The sequence below is a fragment of the Gossypium hirsutum genome, chromosome D13 (assembly GCF_007990345.1).
Source record: "Gossypium hirsutum isolate 1008001.06 chromosome D13, Gossypium_hirsutum_v2.1, whole genome shotgun sequence".
Lineage (NCBI taxonomy): Eukaryota > Viridiplantae > Streptophyta > Magnoliopsida > Malvales > Malvaceae > Gossypium > Gossypium hirsutum.
The window spans coordinates 4,346,794-4,366,760 of NC_053449.1; the positions used below are offsets into that span (position 1 = coordinate 4,346,794).

Consider the following 19,967-nt stretch of genomic DNA (forward strand, 5'->3'; position numbering starts at 1 on the left):
TGGCAACTCCAAATTTTTATCGACAACTAATTTTTATTTTTTTCCAAAAATAAAAATGGTTTCGACAAATACATCACTACTATTTATGTTATCTTATGTTCAAGACTTTATTGAAAAACACTTTTTCCAAAGTTAAAAAATAAAAATTTCAACTTTTAAACTTAGATTAAAATTTTGGTTTAAAATTACAGTTTCATTTGATAAAATGCTTTTCGACCTTACTAATAGAGGTGATTATGGGCCAGGCTGGGCCCAAAAAATTTTAGCCCGCGTCCTGGGCCCGGGCCGACCCGAAATATGGGCCTAAAATTTTATCTAGGCCCGGCCCGAAAAATTCATAAGCCCGAGCCCGGTCCGGCCCGGCCCATTTTTTTAATAAGCACCAAAAATTTATTTTAAAAATAAAAAATAAAAAAATATTTTAAAAATAAAAAATAAAAAATTTATTTATTATATTCGGGCCGGGCTAAGCCCGGGCAAAAAAAGTGTGCCGAGGGCCGGCCCATTTTCTAAACGGGCCTCATTTTTTTGCCTAAACCCATATTTCGGCCTTATATTTTTACCCGAATTATCTCATATTTCGAGCGGGTCATCGAGCCGGGCCGGGCCGCCCCGCCATGATCACCTCTGCTTACTAATAAAGAAAGTTTTCTTTAACGGCGGGGTTCAATCTAAGAGATGATATTTGTTCCTTTCTGTGGAAGTTTAGAGGTCCTAAAAGTCAAAGGGTACAAAACTTCTTGTGAGTAGTTGTCAATGACCGAATTTTGACCGAAGGGGAGCTGAAGCAATGTAGGAGGGGGTTGATTGATAGCCTCGTTTGCTCATCATGTAGTGAGGAGACCGAAAGATTGCAGTGTTGGTAGCAGTATCATTACTGCGTCCATCCCACATATTTTGGGTTTGTTTTTTTAAGAAAATATTGAATTGAAATTTTAAATTTTAGTCATTTAAAGAAATAAAAACCTATTTAAATTTCATAATCATATAAAATTACATAATGCATAATTTAAAATAAATATTATAAATTTGAAAATGAGTTCAACTAGACACAAACTTTGAATAATAAAATTTAAGATACATTTTCGAATTTTTGACAAATAATTTAATTCTTAAATTCGTTTAATAAATAAAATTTATTTATTGTTTATTTTCTGGGTGCAATTTTTTTTTAGTTTTTTAGGGTTTAGGTTTAATTTTTAATATTAGAGACGATATTATTCGAAGGAGTAGTCACAAGTCCCAAATGTAATTATGGAACGGATATGAAAAGTAAATATATATATTTATTAATTTTCAAAATTTTTTATCACACAATATTAAGACCAAAATGAGGACAATTTCTGACTTCCAAAATCGCGGTAATAGAAATGGTAATTTGAAATTCAAAACTCTTAGACGTAAACAGCTATAATAGTGAGTGCGGCGCACTTCTCTTTCACTCTTTGTTTTTTCCTCTTCTGCGACAGTGTGCTGTCTCTCACCTTCTTCTGTATCGTTTCTAGGGCAAAAGTCAAAAACCTCAAGCCACCTCTTTGTTTTTTCCCCAGTTTTTTTTTTTTTTGCAAAACTCAAATAAAAAGACCCTTTGTCTGTCATTTCTGTTTGGTTTCCTAGAAAATGGCGGAATCAGAGTTAAGCTATGAAGAAACGCGTAAAAGGAGATTGGAAGAGAACAAGAAGAGGATGGAAGAACTGAATCTCAAAAGCCTCTCTCAGGCTTTGAAGAGCAAGAGCGTCAAGTCATCTCCGGTGAGTATGTTATATTTTATGCACACTTATTATTTTTATTATTTATCTATAACTTTTTTGAGCTTACAGAAATTCAAATCACGCAGGCAAAGCCCCGAACACCTCGGAAACAGGTGGAGTTGACGGCAGTGAGACGGTCTAGTCGTGTTGCTGACAAACCCAAACCGGACTACAAAGACGTAAGCTCTCTCTCTCTCCGTCTCATGACAACGGTCAACAGGATTGGAATTTTTGGAAGGCCCAGTTTTTACTTCCTTTGATTTTTCATTAACTTTGTAATAACCTCACCCAATCTAATTTGAATATAAAACTAATCTGAACTAAATATGATTTCAACAGCTAACTCGAAATGTTCTAAACCTAAACTCATCACAACTTCAAATATTGTAGCTTCAATCTCAGATATACTAAACTAGAAATAATTCGAACAATTTAAAAGAGTAAGACAACCAAATTTGAAACCGACCCAAAACTCGAAATGATCTAAACTTAAAATGATAGGGCTTGATCATAATTTGAAATGTTATAAATATATAATGACTTAAATAATTTGAACCAAAAAGAGTTCGAACTCAAAATGACCTAATATTGAAACAACTAAATTTGAAATTGACTCGAAATCAAAAGGATGAAATGACAAGAACCTAAATTGAACTGACCAACTTGAAATGTTTTGAATTTGTAATGACCTGATTGAAAAAACCAAGGCCTTAAGCTTAAATTATGTGAACCTTAAATTATTTTGAGTTTAGAAGTGTTCAAACGGTTAACCGTTCCAAATTAATATTAATTGAATTAATCAAAATTTTTAATCCTTTAATCGTCAACCGAACTGAAATTTATATGTTTTTATTTTTTATTTTGGTTAAAACAAGTATAAAACATATAAAATAAATAAATAGATCATGTTCATTTGACCGAATTAACTGAACTAAAACTACGTATAATTTGTATTATTAATTATCAAATTCAGTTAATTCAGTGAATTACCCGATTTCGAACTGAATTAATTGAATTTTTAAAAAACCATTAACCGACCTCCGATCGAATTAGATCAGTTAACCAACCAATTAACCGAATTAGATCAGTTTAAGCGGGTAATTCAATTTTAGCCTAAATTTGAACACCTCTATTTGAACTTGAAACAACTAACCTAAACCAAAATGATATTTTTAATCCAAAATTAACAAAACCTACCCAATACACAGTTCTGTTTACTATATTGGTTGTTAATGTTTCAATGACGACGGCACAACTGGATTTCTGACCCAATTTTCTTGATGGTTGGTATGGCAGGTTCCTCTTGAACCTTTTGAGAGACTCAGAAGGTTAAGCTCCAATCGGATATTCATATATATATTGTGTGTGTGTGTGTGAAGATTCTTGCTTTCTCAGATTGTTCCAGTCTTACATAGTGTACTAGTGCAGGGGGTACAACCGAGGCCACAGCCACAGAGATCTATTTAATCGAGTTTATGCTTCGGCTGAAGAAAGAGCTTATGCAATTGAAAGAGCAGAACACCTTGAATCTACATTAGATTCTGAGTACCCAAGTTTTGTGAAGCCCATGCTTCAATCACATGTAACTGGAGGGTTTTGGCTAGTAAGATATCTTAGCTACTCTTTCATTTTTCTCAGTCTCTTGATTTTTGCCCTCCTTCAAAGTAAAGATAAGCCCATGAACTAGTATCTTGGAATGTGACATATTGAATAGGGTTTACCGAACCAGTTTTGCAAGAAAAACTTGCCTCATCATGACGTGATGGTAACTTTGGTGGATGAGGAAGGAGAGGAGTTTGTAACCAAATACCTTGCAGACAAAACAGGTCTTAGTGGTGGTTGGAGAGGATTTTCAATTGACCATAATCTAGTTGATGGGGATGCTTTAGTATTCCAGCTAGTAGCTCCTACAGAGTTTAAGGTGACTAACAATACTCCCCAAACTTCAATTTCATGCTTTAACATTGATCAGCCACTATAATACTACATATACTACATAATTTCTAGCTATGTCCTCAAACATGCCACTTTTGGCTCAAGATCATACGGCAAAAAGCTGTTTTAATTATGTCAACCACTACTGTTCCATAGGTGTATATTATCAGGGCATACGAGTCAGACGACAATGGAGGTGGAGAGGACCAAAAAGGAGGAGAAGATGAAAGGGAAGAAGAAAATAGAGAAGATGAAAAAGAAGAAAAAAGAGAGGATGATGGCAAAGAGGCAGATGTTGAGCCAGATGTCCAAAACAGAAGATCTAAACGAATCCGTGCAAGTAATTACTTACCACTCCTAAACTTTCAATTTACATAATATATCTGCTACTGATATTTTAATTCTTTTTCATATATTGTATCTCATATCTATGTTCATATATATTCTGATTTGTAACTGGTTTTTACAGGGAAGTAGTAGATCTTCTCCAGTCAAGGCATGAGACAGTACTGATATCTTTTGTTTTCAGTTGAAAAAGAACATGCAGACATTTAGCTGATGATTTTGTATGGTATTTGCTACCTAAGGGTGATAAAAAATATAAGATTATCATCTTACCTTTAGCAATGCTATTGACAGTATTTGTCTAAACCTTTATTCAAACTATGTAACCATTTTCATGGAACTTATTATGTTTGAGGATGATTTCATCATCTTCACATCATAACTTAGCCATTTGCTGTTCAAAGGTTGGATCGATGCAAACCACCACCTGTAATATAAAATGGCATTAGGAGCTTAGTAGTTGATTTGCCTGAATGAGGACCAAGGTTCATAAATGATTTGTGCTCACCTTGCCACTGCTTCTACCCGAATGAAGATGCTCAACAGCATCTGGAACAGAATGCAAGCCTAAAAATCTTTTTGGATCTATTGCAACCTATTGCCATTGAATGCATGTTAGGAACTTGAATCCCATCAATATTAAGCTATAAAATAATATCCAGTGTATTCTAAATTGACAACTTTGTTTACCATTAAGGTTAAAAAGCACTTTTCAATTTATATCATGATTTCAAACTTAAAAAAAATTGGTAAACCTTTGATTTTAGCTTTTACCTTCTGAAAAAGTGTTTTTTAATAACAATATGCTTAAAATAAATGTTTTATTTAAAAAAAAAATACTTCTTGACAACAATGGTAAAAATTGTCAAATTTTTTTAAAGTAATTTTACATAACATTTTTCAACCGCTCAGAAGTATTTCTAGCATAAAACAATTAAAAGTACCTTAAGCTTCCCCGAAGAGTAAAGATCAAATTGTCTAGCCAGGTGTTCTTTCCATAAATAGCTATATTGTGGCAGGAAAAAGCCAGCCTGATTGCAAAACAGTAAAAGCACAAGATTTCCTCAGTCAAGAAGACTAGATAACCTAAAGCAGAACAGCAAGTGTCTTCCGTGAGGATGCCCAAGAAAAATGAAGAGTGAGAACAACAGAATCAAAAGACTGCTGCTAAACAGCTTAAAGTTAATAATTGACAACAACATACCACAGATTGGCTTTTGGTTAAAAGCTTCTCGACAAGACCAGGATAATTTTTTGGCTTCCACCCATGCTCTCCTTGATACTATATATAAAACAAATAGTTTAATCAGAAGCTTTAAATTGCAAATATGAAGATTGACTACATTGGATTGAGGTAACTTAATAATTCATTAGGAACAATATTAATGTTGGGAACATTTAGTTATCTACAACTACTATATCCATAGCATGGAGAACCATAGCAAATAATTCAAGCTCCAAAACTCAAAGAAAATTAATTTAACAAATGATCTATCTTAAAATTGCCGAAAAATAATCATTACTGAGCCAAAAAAAAAACATAATGTGCAAACACAAAATAAAAGGTACAAAAACTAAAAGCTATGTGTCAAAAGCACAAAGAACTATAGCAAGTTAATTTAGAAATTTGTAAGTTCATTCTGAAAGAAACAACCTGAGAGATCATTCCTATCACAATGAGCCGTCCACGGATAGCCAAAGCATTCAAACACAAATCAAACATGTCACCACCAACAGATTCGTAGACAATGTCAACTCCTTTAGGAAACTCGTTTTTCAGAACCTGCCAATCCACAAAGTCTTAGATTTCATCCATTAATTCACGGCAATCAAGAACTTAGTCATGCAAACTGTGATGTGATCAGAAGTTGGGGCATTGATGATGATTAAAGGATGGCAACTAAGATCTACGTCCATGGAAGAGGGGTTGAGAATAATCTCAGCTGGAAAAGATATCAAGTAGACTACAATCCCTCTTAATTAGAGTTCAAAATTCAAATGATTGAAGGATATAATATTAGAGATAAAAGATACAGCATAGCTAATTATTAGAGAATCTTAGAATTAATAGTATTGAGAAAAAAACAGCAGCAATTATCTGATCAAATTTTATGCACAGAAAAATTATTTGTATCAAACCAATGAAGTTAAGAATCCAATTGGTGTCCCAAATAAAGAAAAGGAGGAAAAAGAAGAAGTTCAGAATTTCAGACATACGGTTTTGATGTCTTCAGTTTTGTAGTCTATGACTCGATCAACCCCCAAATCTTTCAAAAGCCTGGCCTTCTCTTTTCCTCCACAAGTGGCAACAACTTTGTTTCCTGCCAGTTTTGCAAGCTGCACATATAGTTATGATTAATATTTTTGTTGACTGCCCAAAAAGGGTGGGGTAGGAGTATACAAAAATGATATATAAATGCTAAAGTCATATAACAAATACAACCACAAAATAGAGCTACTTGCACTGGAGGAAGAAATTATGATGATCATATAAATATAAAGTATATCTCGGAATCTATTTGGATAAATAAATAAATATCAAAAGTCAATATGTATAAGACTAAGATAAGCAATTAAGAAAAAACAGAAGTACAATAAGGTAATGATAGAACTCAAAAAGCTGGACTTTATTCAACAAACAATAGGGAAAACATTAAACATGCATCCATAATTATTCCTCCAGATTAAAGTTGGCCACTATTACATAGAGCTTGTACAAATTCAAGCAATAAATAAATATCGTATTTTAGGACGAACCTGGACTGCAAATTGTCCGGTCCCTCCAGCAGCAGCAGTTACAAGGACAAGTTGCCCAGATTCCATCTGACCGACCTATAAATTTTTTTTTGTTTTAAAAAAGAAGAAGAGGGAAACGGAAACACTTTCAGAGAGAAAAAAAAAATTGAATGGAGGACTACAATGTACACCAAGAAAAACATGAAGAAAGATGAGATATGGCAAGAAAAAATAATATGACATAGGATGATGGGTGAAAAGTTCATGAGAGAGAAGGGGTTGGGGAGAATGGAAAAGTTTACATCTAAATAAGAAAAAATGGAATAATGAACCTTTTCCAACGCGATTGATGCTGTTAATCCTGAAGTAAGCATAGCAACAACTTCTGGATCAGGTCTTCCAATGGGAAGTATGTGCTTTGACGAGACCTAATCATGTTCAACATTCAATATTTATTCACTTATCAATTTAAATATGATTTAAGTAGAAAGGCATGTAAAAAAAATTGAAATAGATAGATAAAACAAGATGTTTATAAACATAATAAATAATTAAAAAAAAGGATATCATACCGTCATGAATTCAGCATAACCTCCATAAACCATGATTGCAGCAGGAGTTCCAACTTCCAAATTACTTACAGAATCTCCAACTGCGGCAATTATTCCCACAGCCTGTAACAGCAAAATAACATGAAGTTAGTTAGACATTTATAAGTCTGGCCAAAAAAATCTAGATATCACATGCAGTGATAATTTGAAAAATAATAAACCATAAGATATCAACATAATTGAATTATAGTACCACATGTTGGCATTTAGTTAATATTCTTCCCGCACCTCAAATCCAGCATCAAAAGGAAGAAGGGAACTCAGGTCTTTCTTGTTTCCTAGGAAATACCTGCCCGAGCTAAAGTTCACCTGTGTGTAGCATGTTATTCAGTAAAATAGATATAATTACACATTAAAGAGCAGTTATTGATATATAAACCTAATGGAAAAAAGGCAGAAAACGGTACAGGGATAAATGATTAATGAATAGATGGTAAGACCAACAAAACAAAAAAGAAGAAATCGTGATACTTGTTTTCTTTCCTATGTCCACACCATTAATATCTAGGGGAAAAGATAGAGAAACCCAAATGCTTTTTTTAATAGGAAAATGATGATGAATATGAACTTGCCGACCATCTCCCTTCTTACTTTCCCAAGCTTTTCCATCCTATAGACGCAAAGAACCCACAGCCAGTAGTTCCAAGCGATCCCTTCTCTCCTAGGCTTGAAGGTGTCCTAAAATTAAAACTTGAAGAAGGAATTCCTTTCTTTCATCCATCTCTTATCTTTCATGTTCTTTCAAAATATCTACAGCCAACCTTTCTTAGTCAATAGATCCTACATCCTTAAGCTCAATTAACCCTTTTTTTGTTCCACACAATCCAACTGTCAAGAACATGTTAAGATGCCAAGATCTCTCCTTATGTCTTCAGTCTATATGATTTTGGTTATCATCCAAGCATCTGCAATCATTTGCACCTCTCTTAAGTAACTTGCTTATCGACTCCCCATCCTTTTTCATGCAAGCCATCTAAGCAAGTCGTACACAATCTTCACACAAAATATTTAATTAATAAAACTCGAAATCAAATTAATCATTAAAGGATACTAGAAAACTTACATCACTTGCATTTACCCCAGCATAAATGATTTTCAGAAGGACGTGCCCTGATTCAATTGGTAGTTTCAATGGTGCACGTACTATGTGGGTAGCATCACGAAAATTGTGAGTCAATTTATGCACAACTCTGGATAGGAAGAGAAAAAAGGCAGTACTCAGCAGCTACAAGAAACCAATAAACATCCTACCTTTTATGTTATTAGCAACTGATACAAAATAAAGTTGACCAGAAAATATTTATATATGCTTGCTTCTGAGTCGAGAGTTTGACATTAATGAGCAGATGCAGAACTAGAAACAAATAAGAAAATTGATGTTAAGAAAGTATTGTATTAGTTAATTGACCAGGGCCTAGGCCATAAATGCTGTAAAAGCAGCAGACGGTACATAGTTAATAAGAGCCCCTCATTGTTTTCCCTGCAGGGGCAAATTTAGCAGTTCACCCTGTCTACATGTTCTGAAATATGCAGAAACTATTTATTGTATGTCACTTGCCCATCTGTTTCTACCCTAGTATTTAATACACTTCACCTATCCAACTATCGTTTTTCTTCTTCTTCTTCTTCTCTCTTTTTTTTTTTTTTGGTGCTCTGCTATTAGATTAGGCAGACTTCTAAAATGAGGAGATATAAGATTTCAGGATTCACTGGAGGAAATGGTTAGAATTTCCGCCTATTGGCATTTGAGGGCAACAGGAAATAACCTTTTAAGTTTTTTTTATTTTATCACAAGAATGTTTCAGAATAAACATCCCATTGAGTGATTTGACTTCACAAGTTTGACAAACAACTTAAAAGTGGAAGGTTTTGGCAGCTGCCTCTATTGAGGCAGATCTTGACACAAACGAGGTAATTGAGTTCAAAAATGTCAGCTGAATAAAAGCTTTTAGATTCACACATGTTGTCCCAAAAATGTAGTTTTCTGAAACCATGCAAGAACTTAATCTACAGTTTATACTGGCCAGCCGAAGAATCGTGCCCGTTCCTCCCCTCAGGTAATTCTCCTTAAAATTCTCAGAACTGAAACAGTATTTTGACATTTTACTTACACTTTCTCAAAACTCTGAGGAAGTTGGGCACCTAAAGGAGCTCGGAATGAGATTTTTCTCCTGGAACTTGAAGAAGAACGCACCAGGTATTTCACTTCTGCTGCTGGACCGGGCCAATACTCCATGCCTCTGCGGTTTGTAATCCATAGGCAAGAACCAGCTCTGCTCTCATCCATGATAAGGTCGAAAGCACCTAGAAATGCATAAGTGCAAAGAAAGTAATAATGAACAGACTTAGAGAAAAAATACTCTATTCTATTTTTCTACTAATTAGTTTACAATTATAAAGAGAGGAATAACACAATCAAGGAAACAATCCCTAACTTCCTAAGAATCAGTGGCTGAGATTAGTTTCTATTTACAAGGGAACTCCTAATAATAAGGTAAGTTTTCTGTCCTTAATCATAGGGATTTCAACACTCCCCCTCAAGCTGAAGGGTAGATGTTTATCAAACCCAACTTGCCAATAAATTCTTTAAACATGTTTCTGTTCAAACTTTTAGTTAACACGTTTGCAACTTGTTGTCTAGTAGGTAGGTAGGTGATGCACACTTCTCTTAGTGTATTTTTTCTTTTATAAAGTGGCGATCTATTTCCACATGTTTGGTCCGATCGTGATGCACAGGATTATGTGCTATGCTGACAGTTGCCTGGTTGTCACAGTACATCTTCATAGGTCTGGTATAAGGCACTTTTAGTTCCCCCATAAGTCTTTGTATCCAAACTCCTTCGCATATACCATGAGATAATGCTCGATACTTTGCCTCTACACTGCTGCGTGCTACCACAAACTGTTTTTTGCTCCTCCAGAGGTTACCCCAAACATAACTACAATAGCCACTTGTAGAGCGTCTATCATTAACAGAACCTGCCCAGTCTGCATCAGTGTAGACTTCCACATTTTGGTTGGCAGTTTTCTTGAAATACAGACCTTTACCAGGAGTTTCTTTTAGATACCTTAATATTCTATATGCAGCTTCCAGATGCTTCTCCCTCGGGGCATGCATGTATTGACTGATAACACTCACACTGAAGGCTATGTCTGGACAGGTGTGAGATAGGTAGATGAGTCTTCCTACTAGTCGTTGATATCTCCCCCTGTCGATTTCTTCTCCATCCTCATCAGTTCCCAATTTAAGGTTAGATTCCATAGGAGTTTCGACTGGTTTGCAGCCCATCAAACCAACTCCTGACAGTAGATCAAGAACATATTTCCTTTGGGAGATGGAAATACCTATTTGGGACCTTGCTACCTCCATACCAAGAAAATATTTAAGATTCTTCAAGTCTTTAAGTTCAAACTCTGTACCAAAGAATTCTTTCAACCTCACAATTTCGCTTGAGTCATCTCCTGTTAATATTATATCGTCCACATAAACGATGAGGATGCAGCATTTTCCCTTTTCCAAGTGCTTGTAGAACATGGTGTGGTCTGCCTGTTCTTGAATGTAATTTCTGCTAGTCATAGCTTTTGCAAATCGGCTGAACCACGCCAGTGAAGATTGTTTCAGCCTATACAAGGACTTCTTCAACTTGCACACTTGGCCCTTGTTTTCTTCAAACTCGAGTGGGAAATCCATGTACACCTCCTCATTTAATTCCCCGTTGAGAAAAACATTTTTTACATCCAATTGAGTCAAGTGCCAATCAAGGTTGGCAGCAAGAGATAGGAGGACTCGAATGGTGTTTAGCTTGGCAACCGGTGCAAACGTCTCGTTGTAGTCAAGACCATAAGTTTGGGTGAATCCCTTAGCCAGAAGTCGAGCCTTGTACCGGTCAATGCGGCCATCGGGTTTAAATTTCGTAGTGAAGATCCATTTGCACCCTACTGTTTTTTCCCTTTAGGTAGATCCGAGACTTCCCATGTTTCATTGTTTTTGAGGGTCTTCATTTCTTCCATCACAGCTTGTCTCCACTCAGCTGATTAAAGAGCCTATTCTATATTTTTTGGAGTTTTTACAGGATCAACATTAGTCACAAAAATTTTGTAAGACTTAGATAAATTTCCATAGGACACAAACCGAGAAATAGGGTGTTGAGTGCAGCTCCTTATGCCTTTTCGAACTGCAATTGGAAGATAGATGGATGGTGACGGAGGTGAGACTTCTGTTTCAGAACAGTCCTCGGTTGGGGATGCAATTGGCACTGCTGTATCAGTTTCAGGAGAACGATTCCGTCGGGAGTAAACTTGTATTTCGGGAACTTGTTTTTGCTGTTTTCCTTGATCAAGGGGCTGTTGCACTTCGATGGAGGTATTGGTATTGGGAAGGACCGTGCTAACTTCTTGCTACACAGGGAAAACAGTATCTAAATCTGGGATTGTGCTAACTTCTTGCTGCATAGGGAAAACAATATCTAAATTTGGGATAGCACCTTGGTTGTTAGGCTTGTTTGTGATAGTAGTGGTAGGATCAGGAGGTATAATGAGGAGAGTATTAAGGGTCTCATCTTCATTGAAAGTCTCCCCCTGAAGATGAGATGATGCAAAGTATGGTTCATTTTCAAAGAAGGTAACATCCCGAGAGACAAATATTCGGCCAAGGTTGGTGAGTAACACTTGTTGCCTTTTTGTGTAGGGGAATATCCAATGAAGATGCAGGTGTGGCCTCGAGGATCAAGTTTGGATTGATTTGGTTGATGGTTATGGACAAAAGCTTTACAGCCGAATATTTTGATTGGAAGATTAGGAACACGAAATAGAGGAAAGGCCCTTTAGAAGGGTATTTAGATGTGTTTGAAAATTGAGGACCTTTGATGGCATTCGGTTTATGAGATAACAGGCAGTGAGGACAGCCTCTCCCCACGTATTTTGGAACATTCATGGTGAATATTATGGCTCGAGCCACATCAAGGAGATGTCGATTTTTTCTCTCGGAGATCTCGTTTTGTTGAAGAGTGTCAGGACAAGAGCTTTGGTGTATAATGCCTTGGTCAGAAAGGTATGAGCTTAGGACAGAGTTAAAGTATTCTCTCCCATTAGTGCGGAGAGTATGTATGGTAGAGTTGAACTGGGTTCGAACCATTGAATGAAAATTTTGGAATACTTTGGATGTTTCAGATTTTTCTTTGAGGAGATAGACCCAATAGACCCTAGTGTGATCATCAATGAATGTTATAAACCACCTAACCCCCATAATATTTTTCACTCGACTAGCTCCCCATAGGTCACTATGGATTAATGAAAATGGTTGGGACTGAATATATGGTTTTAATGGTATGGCACACAGGTATGTTTGAATAATTGGCAAATTTCACACTTCAAGGAATTAATACTTTTATTTCGAAATAACAACGGAAGATGTTTTTCAAATACAAAAAATTTGGATGCCCTAATCTACGGTGCCATAACATAATAGTGTCCTCTTTTGAAGTGGATAGAGCCAATCCCCCTTGTGTACTGTCTTTATTGCAAACATATAGTCCATCATCAACTTTAGGGGTGAGCACTCGATCGAATCGAATCGAATCGAATCGAATCGAAAATTTTCGAGTTAATCGAGTTTTCGAATCTCATTTTATCATCCTAACTTTATTTGAAGTTTTCTCGAATCGAGTCGAGTGCGATGGAATTCGAATCGAATCGAATCGAATATATTTGTTCGAGTTAAATTTTAAAAAATAATTTTGGGTCCTTGTAACCATTGTCACCCATCGTAATAAAATTTGTCCACCTTAATCAAATTTTTTATTAACTTTCATCACTTCATAATTTATTTTTTAATTTTTTATATACTGATTAGCTTCTTTGCTTGCTTAGTTGTTTCAATTATCTTCAGATTCTTGTCACTATGTATTTTAGAATTAAAAAATATATTAAATGTAAAAATATGATTTTTTAATAAAAGTTATTTTAAAAATAAAATGTGAAATTGATACCAATATAAAATTTTAACACGAATATTTTATGGCATAATTAATAATTCAATTTTAATATAAATATTCAATATGACTAAACAATTCAATAATATAAATAATATAAAATGTGAAATTTAATTTAATAATATAAATAGTAGATATAAATAAAATTATTACTATTTATGTTTAGTGAATTTTTTTTTTGATATTTTGATTTTTTATTTGGGAGTAAAGGGTAGGAAGTAAAAGTTTAGGGGAAAAATAAAAAGTTTTGGGGAATAAAAGTTTGAGGGAAAGTAAATAGGGAAAGTAAAATTTTGGAGGGAAAATATTAAAAAAATTGGAGGGGGGAGGGTTTGGGATAGATGGGAGGTGGGATGGGAAGGGAATAAAAGTTTTAAGGAAAAAGTGGGAGGGAGTAAAAATTTTGGGGGAAAATAAAAGGTTTTAAGGGTTTTTGGGAGTAAAATTTTGAGAAAAATAAATGGGAGAGTAAAATTTTGGTGGGAAATGGATTTTGGGTAGATTGGGGGGTTGGGAGGGGAGGGAAGTAAAAGTTTTGGGGGAAAGTGGGAAGGGGTAAAAGTTTTGAGGGAAAAGTAAAAAAGTTTGGGAGTTTGGGGTAAAAATGTAAAATATTATAGTTTGATATTCGAATTATTCGAGTTATTCGAATTCGAAAACTCAACTCGATTCGAACTCGAAATTCGAAAAAAAAATTCGACTTGATTCGAATAACTCGATTAACTCGAATAACTTGATTCGTTTAACTCGAAATTTAAATTTTTTTTCGATTTTTTCGAGTCGAATCGAATTTTGCTCACCCCTCATCAACTTTAGGAGTGCCAATCATCCTCCCCGATTTCTGTTCCTGTATCACACAACCAATTGCAGAAAATTCAACAAGAACTTTTTCATCCTTAGTAAATTTACTGATTGAAAGTAAATTACAGGACAAGTTTGGGACATGTAGGACTTTATCGAGAGAAAAATTCTCTATTATTTGTACTTCTCCTACTCCAGCTACAGGTGAGTAAGAACCGTCAGCTATGCGGATTCGGGACTTGTTATGACAAGGAGTATAGGTGTGAAACAACGTGGAGTCACCTGTCATGTGATAAGAGGCACCCGAATCGAGAATCCAAGGGGATTGATTATTAGATTCAAAGGCAATGTTGAGGGCAGTACCTTGAGTGGTTAGAGATCCATCAGTAGTGGAAGTACCAAGTATCTTATGGAGAGTCTCAAGTTGGGTTTTGGTTAGGCAAACATCGAGAACATCATCCGCAGTAGTGGAGGATAACAGGGCAGTCTTATTATCCTTTTTTTTTTTTAGGATAGCCATGTAGTTTGAAGCACTTTTCCTTTGTATGACCAACACAGTTGCAGTGGCTACACCATGGTTTGGTTGATCCAGAATCATTTCCAGCACGTAGTTTTTGTGGCTGTGGACCTTTGGAGATGAGGACAGAGGTCTCAGTAGGACGGTCGCCAATCGGTGTCATAAGTTTAGGTTCCTTTGAATCTCCCATCATGACAATACGACACTTTTCTTCTCTTCTAACTTCTGCAAATGTTTCACCGATGGTTGGGAGAGGTGATCTGCCCAGAATTCGGCCACGGACCTCATCTAACTCACGGTTCAGTCCTGCTAGAAACTCATAAAGACGTTCATTGTTGAGATGGGTCATAAACTTGTTGTGTTCTAAGCCTTCACCCCAATCTGCCTCATAGTACATATACAATTCCTGCCACAAAATTTTCAGATTGTTGTAGTGAGTTACTTCGAGTATCCCTTGTCGGATATCCTTTAACTTAGGCTTGATCTCAAATACTTGGGAGGCGGTTCCAAGATCCGAGTAGTTTTCTTTGACTGCATCCCACATGTCTTTTGCAGTTTTGAAAAAAAAATAGGTGCGGCTTATATGGCCTTCCATCGAATTAATTAGCCAAGCCATTACAATTGAGTTGTTGAGTTCCCAAGTGGCATAAGTAGGGTCAGTTGTGGTTGGTCGTGGAATTTCTCCATTGATGTACCCTAATTTGCCACGACCACGAATCACCATAAGGACCGATTGAGACCATTGCAAGAAGTTCTTCCCATCTAGCCGATGATTGGTGATTATAAGGGAGGAATTAAGTTCACTTTGAGTGATTCCCTGATTGACATTCTGAGTTATTTGTGATGTCTCAGTTTCAGACAAAGTTTCATTGACATCACCCATGGGAGGACTAAACCGAAGGGATTTTTAGGAAGGGAGATTAGAGACGAATGAGTAGGATCGAATGAATCCTAGAGCTTTGATACCATGAACAGACTTAGAGAAAAAATACTCTATTCTATTTTTCTACTAATTAGTTTACAGTTATAAAGAGAGGAATAACACAATCAAGGAAACAATCCCCAACTTCCTAAGAATCAGTGACTGAGATTAGTTTCTATTTACAAGGGAACTCCTAGTAATAAGGTAAGTTTTCTGTCCTTAATCATAGGGATTCTAACAAATAAATTAAAAAATTTCAAAAGTAGAAAAAGAGAACCTTGAGGCTGAAAAAGAAGTGATTTGACATGCAAAAACTAATTTTAACTTCAGTGCTTATGTAACAGAAAGTTTGTCAATGACAAACCTCTGAAAAAGAAAATGCCAAGCAAGTGTAAATCCAATAGTCTTTTTTTTTCTATATGACGGAGCTCTTTTTTTATTGAGTCTCAAATAGCTCTGATAAATCCAGAGGGGAATGCAGTACGCTGTTTACTCTCCTGTCCAATTAATTAAAGCATATTGCTTTTAGCACAACCTATGTTACCGACTCTTCATCCTCCCTAGACTATTTCTGTATCAATACATGTATCCAACATGTATTTGGATGTGTACAAAGCATGATTCTTGTATATGAAAAAACTTTAAAAGCATCAAATATCTGACACGGGTCCAAATTTGGGAATGTCAAGCACAACAATGTAGACAGGACTTGGAGAAAATATTGCTCTAAATAAGACTTCAATGAGCAGAGACTATTCTATAAAAGATAATATACCTTTCACCACATTTTCCATCTGCACATAGCCACCCAGTAGGGTAATATATTTGGCGCCTACTTTTTCTCCCATCTCTGTTTGAACAAACTACATACAAATTCAAAGGCAAGTTATATAGATAAATAGTTTGCAGACAATATCAGCCCCCAACCAAAAAAACACAGTAAATATTACTAACAAAATGAATACTTTTATGACATATCCAGGAGGCTGTGATGATTGAGAACTTCCAAAATTCTGCAACCTAGAGATTTACCTCAGGGCAAAGAACGTTCACACGTATTCCTTGACGTCTGTAGGGAGCTAGTGATCTAGTAAACATGACAACACCGCCTGAAAATAAGATATTTTAAGCAAATGATCAAATTACATTAATGTCTTACAAGCAAGAATTATATCGATAGATCACTTTTCTCGGATCTTTGTTCCATAAAACCCATTCATAATTTATCCATTTTCCCTTTTCCAGCACTCATCTCAGGAAACAATCAGAGACAACACGAACTGGAGGTAATGCATAAGCAGTCATCCGTTCTTGATAAGCTAACTAAAAAGATCAATGACCAAAGTCACATCAATAAACCCGCAAACCTTTTGTGGCAGAGTAGATGGGATCAATGTACATTGGGTAAAGACCTGCAGAGGACCCCATATTGATTATCACCCCTGGCTTTTGCAGAGCTTGCATACTCTTAATCTGTTCAAAGAATTGAAACAATTATTCATTGCTGTACCTAGAGACTGTCGGAAACCAAAATTGCAGAAAGTACAAAGAGTTGAAGAAATACTGCGAGGCGAGTACAATCAATAACTGCAACGAGATTGACATTAATAGTATGTTTCCATGTCTTAGTGCCATCAGTTTGATCCTTCCAGAAAAGTGCTGTATTAGCGATGCCAGCATTATTGATGCATATATCCAGTCCTCCATATGTTGAGACATGCTTCTCAAATGCTAAATTTAAATCTCCTACCCAAACAAGAAGCAATGTTTTTTAAACATAAATTGTAATTATCTGAAACAACTACATGAAAGAAACCCTACGAAACCTTACTTAAGCTAGTAACGTCGCATTTAACAAAAATAGCAGAAGGAAATCCTAAATTTTGATGGAATTTGGAATTCTCTTTCTCAACTAAAGAAGCAACTTCCTTCCCTTTCTCTTCCGAGAAATCTACAATTGTCACAAATACCCCTTTCGAGGCCAAAGCTAAGCACAAAGCTTTACCTGCACATAATTTCGAGAACAATCTGAATCAATTACATCATCTGCTTCACAATCTTAAGTTCAAGAGATTCATAACAAAACCAAAGCAACCGGTTTATGAATTCTTTGAAGTTTATTTCCAGTAGAGATGCGATAATTAAAACTCCTGATAAATTGAAATAAACAAAGCTTTACCTGCACATAATTCATTAACAATTCAAAGCAATTACATTATCTGTTTAACAATCTTAAAGTTCAACGATTCATAATAAACCAAAGGAATCGGTTTATGAATTCTCAGAAGTTCATTTCAATTGTAGATACGTTAAATAAAACTCCGGACAAATTGAAATGAACAAAGCTTCACCAGCACATAATTCAACAGAAATTCAAATAAATTACAGTATCCATTTCACAATCTTAAAGATCAAGCTGTTCATAATAAATCAAAAGCAATCGGTTCATGATTTCTCGGAATTTCATTTCAATTGTAGATTCCAAATTAAAAAAAAAACCTCCAAAAAATTGCAATCTCCAACAAAATATGAAGAAACAATAAGCTTATGAAAGTTTTTACCAATTCCGGAAGCACCGCCAGTGACCAGAGCTGATAAGCCAGGTTTAAGCTCCATTTTTTTTGTTTTGCTCTCTTTTGTTATTGTTTTTGGAATTAAGTAAAAAAAAAAAGAACGTATCCTTGATTATTAGGAAATTGTTTATTATGGCACCTTGCTGCTACTTTGGAAATATAAATAATATTTAAGAAAAAAGAATATAAATATTTATTTAATGTATTTCATATTTTGTCGCTATTGCTCGAAGGTATCGTTCGTCGGTGATGAAAGCAAAAAACCAGATTCATTGACGCCTAAAAGACGTGGAAACACCAGCCATGTAGTCTTTACCGTCGGTTTTTGATTGAGTGAACCGATTAGCGCGATAGATCATACCGCCTTCAACGGCGCGTGATATTTGCCACCACCTGATAATTTTACATGAGCATTGCGTATTTGGATATTTATTTTTTTTATAAATATAAATATAGTAGATTTCGATAATATTATTATATGAGTTTTTTAATATAGAAATATTTATTATTTGAATTTTTTTTTACAAATAATGAATTTGGATTTTGTTATAATTATAACTAACAAGTTTGCATCACAAACTCATCTTATGATTTGTCAATCTTGCGAATTAATGATATCTATGATATCAAGATTCTGTTGGCCAAGACATTATAATCCTTTTACCTTATGAGCTCACTTGTAAGAGCCACTCTTAACAAGAACAAAGTATCTATCATCCATACATTACATTTATTTATTGTCCTACATGACAAATAATACCTAAAAAGAGGGTCGTCTACAAGACAAGTGAGCTTTAAAGGATAAAGAACTAATAAGGGAACTATACGCGACGCCTCATAGACTCTTTTAGGCCACCTTGCTCCAGTCGACCAAAAAGACAAAGAAGGATATGATTAGTCTCTCGTTGAAGGTTTGGCTCGACTTTGTTCGCTAAGCTTTTCGCATTGCCTTTGTTAGATGCAGATTGGTTACATGGCCTATTCATTCTATTTTGGCTCACTATGGTGAGTCTGCAATTGAGTGAGCAGCCAATTTGTGATATTTTGAGCATTCTAGTAAAAAACTCCACGACTCTTTGCCCATCGTCATTACTTCAGGCCTGTATCAAAATATTTAAATAATGGATATTTGAATTTGTTTTACTTCTACGAATAACAGTTTTGAATCTAAATATTTGAATCCATTATGCATTTCAGTTTTTAAAGTTTTTAGTTTAAATAAAATTGTTATACTTATTAAATGCAGATATTTAATAGATTCAATTTTTTAATGAATACTCTTATCAAATCAAGTTAGGTGATGTCCTAATTTAATACGGATAATAAGAGAAATTAATGGAAATAAACTTATGAGAAATTAGTGAAGGCTTCAAGGTGTATACTAATGGCATTTTCTTTAATATTCTATTCGTCCCCACTTATATTTTGATGTGACAAAGAATTACCGGCAAAAGAACCTTGAGGATACAATGAAGTCTAATGACTATCCACGTTTTACACTGACGGAAATAGTCCACTGAGCATTGGACAGAGCATGGCAAGAATATCAATTTCTATAAAGAACTTTTGCCTTAAATCTTTATAGAACAATTTAGGAATATTAGAAGATTGAGGAGAATAGAAAGAAATTTTTGATGTGTTTTGGTGATCAAACAAATAAAGTTTGACTCCTATAAGAGTTCTCATGTCTCTTCATAAAGATATAACTATCCAAATTGATAGCCACATCTTTTAGCAATAAACACAATTATTCAAAAAATATCTATTTGAATTGTAACACCCCTT

At 35.1% G+C, this 19,967-nt stretch overlaps 2 protein-coding genes across 2 annotated transcripts; one reads left to right on the forward strand and one right to left on the reverse strand.

Moving 5' to 3' along the window:
- Positions 1-1,350: 1,350 nt before the first annotated feature.
- Positions 1,351-4,491, forward strand: LOC107943459 (B3 domain-containing protein At3g19184). Its single transcript, XM_041110034.1, has 7 exons — positions 1,351-1,752; positions 1,839-1,931; positions 3,049-3,080; positions 3,181-3,355; positions 3,467-3,673; positions 3,844-4,027; positions 4,157-4,491. The coding sequence occupies exons 1-7, from the start codon at positions 1,621-1,623 to the stop codon at positions 4,162-4,164; spliced, it is 831 nt and encodes a 276-aa protein (XP_040965968.1). The 5' UTR covers positions 1,351-1,620; the 3' UTR covers positions 4,165-4,491.
- On the reverse strand, positions 4,101-18,433 carry LOC107943458 (prostaglandin reductase-3). Its single transcript, XM_041110033.1, has 18 exons — positions 18,171-18,433; positions 17,441-17,614; positions 17,174-17,355; positions 16,977-17,082; positions 16,642-16,718; positions 16,385-16,472; positions 9,491-9,683; positions 8,443-8,569; positions 7,608-7,688; positions 7,341-7,442; positions 7,101-7,196; positions 6,790-6,864; positions 6,250-6,369; positions 5,687-5,815; positions 5,237-5,314; positions 4,977-5,063; positions 4,541-4,627; positions 4,101-4,459 (listed from the first exon to the last, which is right to left on the reverse strand). Exons 1-18 carry the CDS (start codon positions 18,223-18,225, stop codon positions 4,409-4,411), a joined length of 1,908 nt encoding a protein of 635 aa, XP_040965967.1. The 5' UTR covers positions 18,226-18,433; the 3' UTR covers positions 4,101-4,408.
- Between the last annotated feature and the right edge of the window lie 1,534 nt (positions 18,434-19,967).